General features: G+C 40.0%; 1 protein-coding gene across 7 annotated transcripts in view; it reads left to right on the forward strand.

Moving 5' to 3' along the window:
* Positions 1-4963, forward strand: part of fam49al (family with sequence similarity 49 member A, like) — a 32499-nt gene extending 27536 nt beyond the window's left edge. For all 7 annotated transcript variants that reach the window (XM_061058856.1, XM_061058861.1, XM_061058859.1 and 4 more), the window contains 7 exons: positions 404-540; positions 669-746; positions 927-1043; positions 2572-2651; positions 3113-3239; positions 3490-3560; positions 3656-4963. In XM_061058856.1, the coding sequence (XP_060914839.1) occupies positions 404-540; positions 669-746; positions 927-1043; positions 2572-2651; positions 3113-3239; positions 3490-3560; positions 3656-3719 (674 nt within the window). In that variant the 3' untranslated portion in view covers positions 3720-4963. The remainder of the gene's footprint in view (positions 1-403; positions 541-668; positions 747-926; positions 1044-2571; positions 2652-3112; positions 3240-3489; positions 3561-3655) is intronic.
* The last annotated feature ends 9059 nt before the right edge of the window (positions 4964-14022 follow it).

The raw sequence follows: 14022 nt of genomic DNA on the forward strand, positions 1-14022 counted from the left end.
CTGAAATGGCAAATTTCCAGTCACATTAAAAGTTAAATTCTAGTCCAGAGGGCCCTCTTTTAGGACATTAACTCTCTTTTTCACGAGGTGATCCAAATGTCTGTCGTACTGCCTGGGGCCAGGTCCCACTGCACTTCAAAAGTGCTAGGTCCATTACCAAAAGCCTGCACTGATATCCACTAAAGAAGTGACACAGTCGGGGTAACAATAGTTTAAATTGTGCTGCTGTAATTCTGTTCTTTTTTATTAATCTGGTGATGTGAAAAAGCCTTCAGCCACAGGCCAGATTAGAGAGAATACCAGTTTAATGTGTAAACATGAGGAGGTATAAATACTGTGCAGTAGATTACAGTTTGTGTGAATAAATATTTTGTATGTATTATATGTGTGTGTGTGTTTGCAGAGAATGCCCTACGCAGTCTGCTGGAGGCGCTGACCAGCCCGCCGTACGCTCCTATGCAGCACCTGGAGAGAGAGCAGGCTCTGGCCAAACAGTTTGCTGAGATCCTTCACTTCACGCTCAGCTTTGATGAGCTAAAGGTGAAGAGAATTCATTGTGGCTTAGCGACAGCCTACAGACCTTTAATGTACTGAAAAATCAATATCTTGAACATACTATCTTGAACTGCCTTTTGACAAATGAAATGAACTCTCCTCTCACAATGCAGATGACAAATCCAGCCATTCAGAATGACTTCAGTTACTACAGGAGGACTATAAGCAGGAACAGGCTGAACAACCAGCAGGTGAGACCTTTGACACTCAGGCTGTTAATGTTGCATACAAGAATGAAATGTTAAGTGGAAGCAGCTGGAGTCATTTCTTCTTCTAACAAAGACACGTAAAGCCAGCCATATTTCATTTGTTACACAAGGTAAGCTCTCCTGATTTTGAAAGATGTCATGTCCTTTTGTATTGGCACACAGCTGGAGGCGGAGAATGAGGTTAACAATGAGATGGCCAATCGGATGTCCCTGTTTTATGCTGAAGCAACACCAATGCTGAAGACTCTGAGCAACGCCACTACCAAGTTTGTTTCAGAGGTAATATTCCTATTCTTTCAAAGTCAGACCAAAACATAAGTGTACTCTATGAGGACTTGGAGAATATTAGCAGCAGGCTCAGTTGGTAGAGTCGGTCGTGTCACTACCAGAAGGTCGAGCGTTCGATCCCCAGCTCCTGCACATGTCCGACGTGTCCTTGGGCAAGACACTTAACCCCAAGTTGCTCCTGCTGCTTCTTCAGTGGCGGATGAATGTGTATGAATGGGATTAGTTACTTCTGATAGACACTTTACATAGCAGCCTCCGCCATCAGTCTGTGAATGTGTACAGTAGGTGTGACAGGCGGTGTAAAAGCGCTTTGAGTAGTTAGAAGACTAGAAAAGCACTATACAAGCTCTAATCCATTTACCATTTACCATATTTTAAATCTGAGATGTCCTGTGTATTCAGCTCTTGTATTCTTTGAGTGAAAGTTACATCAAATGAAAAGATAAAAAAGTAGCATTTAGGTTATTTGTCAGTCAAAGAAGACAACATGGAGACAATAAAACTATTTTGGAAAGACTCTTACAGTAACAAGTAACTAGATGATGTCAAATAAAGTGCACAGAAGTATGGAGGAGTAGAAGTATGAGTAGTATGATGTGCATAAATCACAGCACGTAAAATCAGATCTTAATTACAGGACTTTAACGAATGCACATGGTTTGGTTATTAAACTGTGAAGAGGTATTAATGTATCATATTCATCAAACACATATTGTCAGTTTGATTTGATGTAGATTCTTTTTAACCTCAGGGAGAATCTGCTTTACTGAGAACTTCTTGAATAAATATGACAGAGCAAAGACAAACTCGAACAAATGTGCATCCAACAATAACTCTATCACTTTTCTCTCTAGTGTAGACATTACAAATGTCAAGACTTCTTGTGCTAAATATAGGAATCAACAGAGCACAAAATACACTAATTAATTAATTCAATTATTACATGACAAAGTCAGGTCAGCTGAAATGAATGAAAAATCTGTTGTTTTTTTTTACACGGTAAAAAATATATATTTTGAAAAAGCTTTGCATTTAACGTTGTGCTAATAAGAGGCTTGATAATCAGTTGTGCGGTTTAATAAATGGATGCTCACACTTCACCACACTACTTTTCCTCAATTGGCCATGCTGGACCATTGCGTGAAAAATCCCCCTTCTCCCTGCATTTTCTGTCAAAACAATATTTTCGACTGGACGACGCAGGAATTTTTGAAACCCTGCACTTTACACATCAGTGCATCTTGACAGCTCAGTTTTTCAGAAACCCTCCTGAGACTCATGTAAAATGTAGATGACATGCTGGCCATGACTGCTTTTTAGCAAAGTAGATGCTCTGTTCCTAAAACTTTGACTGAACTCTGCAGATGAGCTCTGTCTCCCCCTTGTGGTCATTTTGCTCAGTGAAATAAACTAAGGGGGATTTTCTGTGTGCTAGTGAGGGAAGGAGTGAACATTTTGTGTAATTTTTAGGCAGAGATTTTTATTTTTGCGCCAATGTCTCCTTTTTTCTGCCCTTCAGAATAAGACCTTGCCCATTGAGGACACCACAGACTGTCTGAGCACCATGGCTTGTGTGTGCCGTGTAATGCTGGAGACTCCGTGAGTACTCTTCACGCTTTCTCTCCTCTCTGTCATCCCATAGTCAACCCATTGCCTTCTCTCCTTGTCCTTCTCTCAAAAGGTCGATAGCCTGGATTTTAATTAACCGGCCTTTTCAAAGTTAACACAAAAGAGGCCTGTTCAAAGTTGAGCCACTAATTCAATCAACTGAATACAAAGTATTCATAGAGTGAATCATCCAGAGAGTCCTTCATGCTAAATTAAATATATTTAAAACTTTTTAAAAAGATGTCTTTATGTGAATGAAAAGTCATTAGCAACTCGATAAAAGACCAAAACCCCAAAGTGCTTTAAATAAGAGCAGCAATAATCTCTGTCATTCAGAGGTCATCCCGACTCAATATTTCATGCGGTCTCACGTCTTATTCAACAACTTTAAGGATGATTTTTTTTTTTTTTTTGTTAAACTCCTTTTTCCTCAATGACTTTCTAATTTCCAGGGAGTACCGTTGTCGATTCACCAACACAGACACCATGCTGTTCTGCATGAGGGTGATGGTGGGAGTCATCATTCTCTATGACCATGTTCACCCTGTCGGGGCTTTCGCTAAAACCTCCAAAATTGATGTGAGTATATATTGCCTTTGTGCGCGGCCTATGATCAACTACAAAGTGATGAAATCAAAGCTATATGTCAGATTCCCTGACAGAATTTACATCCTGGCGGGCAGCAGTATGACTGTGCATCGCCAGTTCAGATCCCTTTCTCTCGTCATGGGTGCCTGTTTTGTGGCTGCAGCAGCTGCTGCAGGAGATCAGGTGGATCTGAGGCTGCTGACCTTTCTCTAACATCCAGTGTTGTCTTTGTGCTGCGCAGATGAAGGGCTGCATCAAAGTGCTGAAAGAGCAGCCGTCCAACAGTGTGGAGGGACTTCTGAACGCACTGAGGTGTGTATAAACCTGTGTCTGTTAATGCAGCTATAAACTGAGACGTGACTCGTTTTCTGTTTCCAACACATCTCTCCTCGTCGCCTTCTTTCTAGGTACACGACACGACATCTAAACGATGACAGCACCTCCAAACAAATCAGGGCCCTGCTGCAATGAAGAGGAGGCGAGGGGTAGAGAGAGGAAGGCGTGCACTTGAAGGAGGAAACAAACGCTAGTTGCTGATAAACCTGTTTGTTTACAATGAACAAAGAAATTCATCTCCAGGTTTGTAGAAACCTGATGATAATAAGAAGAGGAAAATAATTATATATATTGTCAGCTGTCCATCATTCTGTCTCTCATTTTGTAAAGTAAGAAAAGAGAAAAAAAAAGCAAGAAAAGAAAATATAGATATATATTAAAACAAGTGAAAACAAGCTGCAGATGACAAATACGTAGGATTAAAGAGGAAGCTATATTGCAAAATCTAAGGTCGGAATCAAAGCAAACTGAAAATGTAAAAAGGGGTTATGTTCCAGCAGTAGTCTGACGAGTATTTTTGCACACACTTTAAAAACAACGCCATTCTCCTTCTCCCTGATATCTGATCCCGGATACTTCCTGTTTCCCCCCCTCACACACTCAGTTTTACCAAAAGCTGTCTCCTTCAGCTGCACTGATCTCTACCTACAGGCGATTTATGGAGCAATGTGATGGATGCACTCCGGAGATTTGCTTCAACCTGTTTGTTTCTGTTGTGCATCTGTGCACCTGAAGGAAAGGAGGCAAGGACATGAGTAGTCTTCGGAGGATGTCTCCATTTTCACCCTGATTTCTTCCTCATGGCCTGTCACTATTACCTGCTCATCCTTCCATCCAGCTCCATCCATGGGATGTGTAGTTTTTCCTTGACACAAAAACAACTCCATGACACTTTGTGTGCCCTTATGCTGTAAATGTTCCAGCACAAAACAATCTGGTGAAGTTGTCTGGCTTTACTTGAACAATGTTGTTCACTCTCTCTCTCTTTCTCCATGGTGCTAATGTGGTTTAGATATCACAGTACTACTTACTTTTTAGATACCATGAACAATGTGTTTATTTATCCCTTTTTGTGCTGATATTGTGTGATTTAACATCAGGGCACAAACAGGGATGAATGACCTGAAGGGGTTCAAGAAACACATCATAGGAAATCACAGCACACTTACTTTTTCACCCAGTGCCAAAGCTCATTGGTTTTTGCTTTTTTTTTTTTGCTATGGAGAGCGACTTGAAAATGAGAGTTTGAGGGGATGAAATCTTCTAGCTGAACATCACTGATCATCATTTTAGGTACATATGAGGGTGAGGAACAGCCAAGAACATTTAAAAGAATAACTCCAAAGTCTAAGGCGGTCATATTTACACATTTGCATTTTAAGAGAGAGATCTGAGTGTTCCAGTGTAAATATGTGAAGATTTTCTCAGCAGGCATCTACGTGGTCAGCTTGGGTCCTCAAGGAAATACACATCCTTATACAAATGAGGTTTTTTTTTTTTTTTTAGCTGTTCAAGAACTTAGTAATTGATTTGGTGGGAACTAAAAATGAGAACAAAAAAAGATTCAAAAGGAGATTAAAAAGAAGTGCTGTACTTTGGATGTCTATAGCCCTTAGTCTAATTTAATTTGATCTTATAATATATTTTCCATACAGGGGTATGTGCACAAGCATAGTCTGTATAAATATATAGATGGCATGTTGTACAAGTTCTGACAGAAATGTGTAAATAAGGTGTTTTTATTCATTTTTAATTGTTCAGTGACGCTGAAATTGGGTATGTGTTGTCTCTCAGAATTACCATGCGTTTGGCTTGGACCATCGGACTTGCTGTAGTCATAGGTTTCAGAAATTCAGCTTCATTATGGCAAATGAACCAGAGGGAGGGGAGGGTCGCTAAAGGGGTGGGATAGGGGCTGTCCATTTGCTTGTTATTTTGTACATTTTGTGCAACAATAAACTTGTCATTTATTACATTCAACCATTGATGTTCTGTGTCTGTAGAGCTTACTTACATAATTATATACCGTTTATGATGTATTAGGGTTTATTATAATGGAGCACTCATTTAATCTTTATGTGAGGTTTTAAAAGAAAACACCTCAATAACTGATGTTATTTCACTTCATCTCATGGCTTGTGCTGCAGGTGTTTCTACTCATCTGGTGGAACTTAGTTGGAGCTGCTAACAGGCTTTTTTCAATAGTTTTTGTAACATAATATAACAAAGAGTAAGGTCTTTTACCTGCTTTTTGAAAAGTGTCTTGAGATAACATTTGTTATGAATTGGCGCTATATAAATAAAGATTTATTGATTGAATAGAGGCTGCACAGTGGTTCAGTTAGCGCTGTTACCTCACAGCGAGGAGGTTCCTGGTTGGAATCCCCGTCGGACAGGAACCTCTCTGTGGAGTTTACATGTTCTGCTTCTGGTTACTCCGGCTTCCTCCCACAGTCCAAACAAAAAACCCCCCTGCTTGTTATGTCAACTGGTGACACTAAATTGCCCGTAGGTTACGTTTGAATGTGAGTGTGGCTGGTTGTCTGTCTCTATATGTCAGCCCTCTGATTGACTGGCCAACAGTCCAGGGTGTACCCCGCCTCTCGCCCAGTGACAGCTGGTATCGACTATAGGCCACGTGACCTCGAACGGGAAAAGCGGTAAGGATAATGGATGGATGATTGAATAGATAAGATTCAAAATGATCTTACACAGAATCTTGTCACATATGCACAGGATGTCAGTGTAATCACAAGGATTAGGTCGACTTCCAACATCCTTATCATGTGGGACAAAATCAACAGTGCAAACTAATTATAACAATAATAATAATAATAATAATAGTAATAAACAACTAGGCCATGGATGTAATACAAGTTATTCTAAAGCGTCTATTAGACTTGAGAAGATACAGATAATAATATAGAGATAGTCAATTCCACTGTTCCAAATGTATCCATCACATCGAACAAAGAAAACATTGTATGAACAACACATAAAGAATGTATTACATACTGGAAAGACTGCCGGAAGAGATGAAAAGGCCTTTTATCATAATTTAATAGTACATTTATATAAATGAGGGCAACGTTGTAAACTTCAATAAGCTGTGAAGAGTGAAACAGGTTTCTCCTATCTGATGGAGACCCTCCATGTAGATTTTGCATAAATTCAAGAGATCACAGGATGATTATTAAGATGGCAACCAACCAAAAAAAAAAGTGTTAAATCAGCTAAACTCAATTTGGGTGTTTTGTAAAATGTTGTGTTCTTTACAAATTACATATAATTTAGAGTAGCTGAATATTTCCTGCTTTTCTACATCATCATAACGTAATTACACATTGATCTCTTATGTTCATATGGAACAATATGACTGGGTAAAGGACTCTGCCCGACTAATGACTTATTAACATGAATCCTATGTTGAAAGGTTATATGCTCCAAAGAGGTTATGAATCACTGCTGTACAGGTTATAACAAAATCAAAACATAAATATTATGAATGAAAAATAAAGGAAAATGAATTTGTGAGTTGGACAGCAACTAAATTTAGAGTCTAAGTGGAATCCAAAACACACACACACACACACACACACACACACACACACACACACACACACACACACACACACACACACACACACACACACACACACACACACACACACACACACACACACACACACACACACACACACACACACACACACACACACACACACAAGCAGACTGAGCCTAAACCAACACACTTTTTAAATAAGCATAAAGTAGATGCATGACATCTTCGCTCAATGTCATTTTTCATTTTTAACATGATTTTTGTTTGTCTTTCGGCCCAAAACACTGAACTCTTGTTATCTTTTTATAGAAGTTTCCCATGACATCCATCTTTATGCACCACAGATATTATATTTTCATCAGTCTCAAGTCTTATAATCGTACACCTCAAATGGTACAGTGTGATCTCTTATTACAAAATGTACTTTAATCACAATCCCTAACTTACCACAAGGGGGCACCAAAAGATCAGTTAATGAAAAAACTCTTCCCATCCAATTAAGATAAATTATGAGAAACCTTCTTTATTTGGTATCAAAACACAAGATGTTCACTACACCCAAAACAAAGAGGACACTTGTATAATAGATCGATGCAAGAAGAGATCTGTTTGAGTCAAACTTCTGTTGGCATGTAATGTTGGAGGAATAAACGACTTTGAATCAGTGACTGTGTAAACATCATCTTTGTGGAATCACTACAAGTAGTTGTTATGAAGACAGTTTTTAAAAGAATGATCTTCAGGTTGAGCCAGCTGCAGCGTCGGTCCTGCTTGTACTGTACAGTGAGAGTACTAGAAGGACTAAAGTAGGGCAGGAGGACACAGGAGAGCCTGTCAGAAGTTATATATGGAAAAGAGAGCAGCATGCAGATACTGTACCATCGAATAGTGCAGAATGCAACCACCGCTTATACAGAGAACAAAGAAGTGTGTAAAGAGAGACGTGAACTCTACGCACTCAGTGCTATTGGGTGCAAAATAAAAAGATAGCAGGCAAATACTGTATCTGGTAGTTGGAAGGGGGAGTTACTTGTGTACAACGGACCACAGATCTGGCTTTGTGCCCTAACTGTCATTCAATAAATAAGGAACCAAAGTCTTACTTTACTTCCTTAATGGCAAGCATTCAAATTCAACACTCCTGAGTCCTGACAAATGTCAGTTATTTACAGTCTTTCAACAGACAATATGAAGCACATGATAACAGAACGTTAGACCAGACAGTCAGACAAGTAGATTAACTGTGAATTTCTAATTTGATGCCAAAAACTACATGATATAAGTGTTCTGGATTTTATCCTTGTCAGGGTGAAGCTTGTAAGCGTCCATCATGGGACAAATAAAACTCATTCAAACACGGACTATTGGAGTTAAGTAAGCAAATCATAATGTCAGGAGGTTTTAGACTGTAGCCGGTAGATCCCCCACCACAGCAAACATGAACAGGAGTTAAAACAATATCCATCAAAAATAATATTCAAATATTCAACCTTAGTTTTATATACAAAAACAAAACACCTGCAGAGAAAACACGTCCTGATTAAGGGGATTTTTTTTTGGTCTGGTGGATTGTATTCTTCCAACAGTCCAAGGCTTCCCCCGCTCAGATAATCAAAACGTCCCATGAAATGTTATGCAAATCGCTCTCCTGCATTGGAACTTTCCCTCCAAGAGCCGCGCGGCTGCTTGCAGGGGCTCGGCCCAAGTGGATCATCCGTTAACAGTTAACTGCTCCGAGGAGGGAACACCTTATCAGCCAAACTGTGGGCTGTGTGATATTACTGTAATACCACAGTTGTTTCCCTCCATTTGTTTCCCCTCCCGCCTTTCAAAGAACTTTGACACACACACACACACACACTCTCACACACACACACACACACACACACACACACACACACACAACAATAAACAGTCTTTTTCCCTCTTTTGTCCCTTTCACACACACACACCTACTGATGAACACACCAGGCCTGACTAATCTGTATCAGCAGTGGTCATTGTTGTCAGGCGTGTATCACCCAGTTAGTGTCAGTTACAACTGCGGCTCCGCACGAGCTGCACGATACAAATGTGCTATCTAACTGTAATGGGCGGCATATCTGAATGCATGTTACAAAGCAGAATGAATCGTGTATTTGTGAGGCTTAAAGAAATGCTTTTTTTTTTAACAGTTTAGGGGGGGAAAAAAGGATTCTGGTGAAATGTATTACATTACGGTACATTACTGTCTTTTCTTTAACGATGACCGCTCACATTTAAACCGTGTCAAAAATACACAGTTCTATTACTTTGTTCAATACGTTTGTTTGTTTTTAACGTTGTTAACGATTAATCCTGGAACATACCTTATGGCAGGAGGATAAACAGGTTTCATTGTACAGGAACACTAAAAGCTGTCTCCACTTATAACCTCATCTTCAATTTCAACACAATATTATTTAATTTAAATAACTTTATTCATTAGTAACTTTTTGTGTAGAAGCATCAGTGTATACAACACATAACTAGACAGATAACAGGCTAATAGTCAGCAACATAAAAGTGGAGCTTGTCTGAAAAGTTTAAAATGCTACCTGTAAGAATACGGTGTTCTAAAAAAGTCTAGTCTAGAGTAAATAAAAGAGTGTAATGGTTGTGCAGTCTGTGTGTGAATAAGGATTTTTAAAGTCCACACATTTTAGTCAGTCTACCTTGTAGATGCTGCTCAGTGGTTCCAGGCCCTGACATATGATACAGCCTTATTCTTTTAACATCGTTTGTGTTCGATTAACAAACTCACACTCACTAATTCATTAAAAAAAGTGAAACACACGAGCATGCTACTTCTGGTTTGAGGAGAAATTAGTAATAGCATGACTCTGCTTGCTGAAGAATAACTTCAGGACAATAAATAACCTCGGGTCTGGATATTAATATCACATATTAGTACGTCAGCTTTTGAAGTCTCCTTCATAAGTATGATGTTTCTCATATTGTCTGGCCAAACTGTCACGATACTGCAGCAGATATGAGACATACAACAGTTTGTAATCTATCAAATCACAAATGGAGAGCACTTCTGAAAAGTGTTGTAGGTGGGGGTACCCATGTTGAGACCCTATCCGGCCTGCTCCTAAGCATGTTGAAGCTAAACTTCCTCACATAATAGGGCTCTTTGTTTGAAAAGGGGCTGAAGACCATGTGTGTGTGAGCACATATGTGTACAACAGCTGCCATTGGTCTACATGCCATATAAAGTTACCCTCTGTTACATAACACGCTTAAAACATGAGAGCGGTGGGCTGTTACATATTAGAGGACACACACACACATTTGTATTTTGTTAGCTGTGAAAAGTTCGACTCCAAATGTAACCGCTACGGCAGCTATTACAGTTTATCAATAACTGCAGATATTCAGACGTATAGTTTAAATATAGATTTCAAAAGAGCAGCCACATGCTTGCTTTTGTGCAGGACATATTTTGCCTTGACTGCAAAACCTATGGAAAATAACACAAAGTACCTTGTGTGAACAAATTGGTTTAGTCAGAAAATGGATTAAATTTAAGATGACTTGGGGGCTTGCTTCATGTCACATGCATCCATGGGATGATCATGTGGTCTCATTGTTCACATTCACAATGGGTCTCTCAACAAGTCAGAAGACCGGTAATGCAGTCTCAATCGAACTACAATTAGTGCCAAAATTCCCCAAAACACACGAGACATTACTCCAGAAAATGTAGAAGTGTTTTAGTTTTGACCAAAGTGTTCCTAAAAAAATAGCAGCCCTCATTGCAGTGTTTAATGTAGGCTACATGGAGAAGCTATCCAGTGGTTGTACGGTTTCTGAAACATTTTGTACAAGGAAACAGTGACAGTAGTTTCCAAAGTCATATTTCCATTGAATACTGATGGGTCAAAATGAAGACCTAGATCCTCAAATTACCTCATATGTCAACTTGCTTGTGGTCATTTGATTTCACATGGAAAAAATGACGAAGGTACTTCCAACTGGATATTGGGACAGCTATTCTGAAAATTGGTGAAACATCAAAAGGCACACAGATGAGGCATGAACATGTAGAGCTAATTTTTACTAAGCCTCAACTGATGCAAGATGTAAGATTGAATCAACAAAGAAAGGTCTCAGCATGGATAACCAAAGCAATGAGCTGGAAGACATTTAAGAGGAAAACTCCGGAGCAATGATCATTTTCGGTATTTTGTCAAACCAATCAATCTTTTTCATACTTGATCCATTAAAGAAGCAGAGCAGGACTTTGGTGGCACAACTTCCCCAACTAACAAGGTGCATTAAGAGTAAAAGGCTTAAGAGGTCGGTCAAAATGCTCCAGCAACACTTCATACTACAAGTGTTTCTGGAGCATTTTGTCCTCTTCATACTTGTTCTATTTCAAATATTAAAGGTTCATTATGCTTAATTTCTGTAACATTAGGGCCCTTGTTTAAAGATCTATCTTTGAGTGCTCATTTGTTTCAATAATAGGCTAAGGGGGAAAAAATAAATTCATTAATGTACATTTTTTTTAATAAAAAATCTGGGGCTGTCAGTAGCCTATAGGCAACCACCAACTAAAATAAAAGGATAAATGGAGGTCAACGGGGCCCCTAGTTATAGTTAATTATAGGCCTAATTTTTGCATAATGACTCAAAAGTAGCAAAAATGTGAAATGAAAAATGTATCAGCAAAGACAGTGCCATATTCATATTCAATCTTAACCAAATTAAATAAAAACTTAAGCTCTAAACCTAATTATTATCCTTCATCTGTCTTTCCCCATTGTTCCGAAGAATGAAGAGAAACACACCGACTGTCTGCACTGCACTGCACCCTGGCAGTGATAGCGTTAAGTACTGCAGTAGGGGAGGCAACCTGCCCCGCCCACTCTCAGCCTATTAGCATATCGGGCGGGAAGCTCTGGCTCTTTGTTGCTGCTAAGTCCAGCCAAAACACCGCCCACAAAACACCGCACTGGCGGGAAAAAGCCGGCTCTAGCTATTAAGCCACTGACAATGGAGAAATCCAGACACAGACACAGACACACACACACACACACACACACACACACACACACACACACACACACACACTCTCTTTGTCTCACATACAGTACACTGCAGAGAGTTACTACAGTGCTCCCCGTGCGCACACACACACACACACACACACACACACACACACACGCACACACGCACACGCACACGCACACACACATTAGGCAGACACACATTGTTGGTCTTTTACAGGCTGGCACTCCCATTTCCTGCCGGAGAGCAAAGGTGAAAACAACTGGACGGACAGATAAATGAGATGAAATGGACAGGAGGATGGTGTAGGGGGGGGGGGGTATTTTGATATGAGAGCAGATGAGATAATAATACACGCATACCAAAGACCTTTAAACTGTCACAGTGTGTGAAGTGAGACAATGACATTTATATAGCCCACGAGACACAATGCATCAAGGGTAAGCTTTGTTCCATGTAAACACATTACTTACAAAGTGTGACAAGGTTTTGTGTTTGTGTGTGCGTGCATGTTGTGGGTGAGTGCGTGCCCTCCCAAGTGTTGCCCTGGGAAAAGAGTTCACTGGGTTGCTGGAAAAACAGGAAGGCATGTCATGCTCTGGATTGGGGAGGGTAGACGAAGAAGGGGAAAAAAGTACCGAGCGGCCCCCGCATTACATAACAGCCAGGAAATATGCAGCGAGGGAGAGAGAGAGACAGAGAGAGGGAGAGTAACCATATGAAGCAATGCACACACTGCATCTACTGTACGACACTTTCCTTCAAGGCTTTTCATATCTAATCACATCTCGTCCTCTCCTGGCCCTTCTGTCGCTTTTTTGTATACAGCGGCCACTACGGGAGCCAGACAGCATGACAAAAAGCGAGACAGGGAGCTGCATAAACTCAGTGAACCTCACTCATCCCTATAGGCACACACACTCACTCACACACATCAATAAATTATGGTCTGCACTTGGCTCTGGATGCATGCATTAGATCTCATTGAAACGTAATAAAACATTGTTTCTGGGCTGGATTGGGATGCTAAACACTGATCCCTCTATGTGCAGCTATTGTCATTTGTTAGTGTGTGTGTGTGTGTGTGTGTGTAATCCAATGTATGTAGCAAACCATACACAGCTTTCACGGTTTTGATAAGAAAACCACAAACAGGAACTACAGCGGTTGCGTTGCTGTGCTGTGAAACGTGCCAAAAAGGCAGACCTATCACATGTGCGCACGCAGGAATACACAAGGCTTTCCTATGTGATTGAGTCACACCTGACAGTGTTGTGTTTCTCACATGGTTACGCAACAACTTGAGTTTTGAATTGTCTTTGTCTTGTTCTCAGACATCAAAACATTGACCCTGTGCAGAGGAAGCGTGCATGCACACAGACACACAGAGACATTCTTTAAAACGCTGAAAATGAGAAAATAATGAAAGAGGGCAAATAAGAACACTGTATACTTTGTAATCGTGATAAAGTTGAAAAAAAAACAACAACACATCACACACACACAACAGCTGGCAGACTGATAGTTGACCTTTTGCATCGCTTCACTGGCCCGCCTACAGAGACAGAAAAAGTTTCACATCCTTAACGAAGTCCTTCACATTCCAAAAAAACTCTATTATGAGATAACAGCATTTTGTGTTGTCTAGTATTCTGCTATTGCCAACAATGTGTCCTTCTGTTATTATCTCGAAACATGCTTTCACTCCACATTAGAAGAACGAACATTTCTCTGAATAAAAGGTTCAGCCTCGTAGTCAAGTCAACAGTGTCTCTCACTACAGCTTTTGCTCTATCTGATTAGCTGTTTGCTTGCATGTCTGTCTGTCTGTCTGTCTGT

This window comes from Labrus mixtus, chromosome 16 (assembly GCF_963584025.1).
Source record: "Labrus mixtus chromosome 16, fLabMix1.1, whole genome shotgun sequence".
In the NCBI taxonomy this organism is placed as follows: domain Eukaryota; kingdom Metazoa; phylum Chordata; class Actinopteri; order Labriformes; family Labridae; genus Labrus; species Labrus mixtus.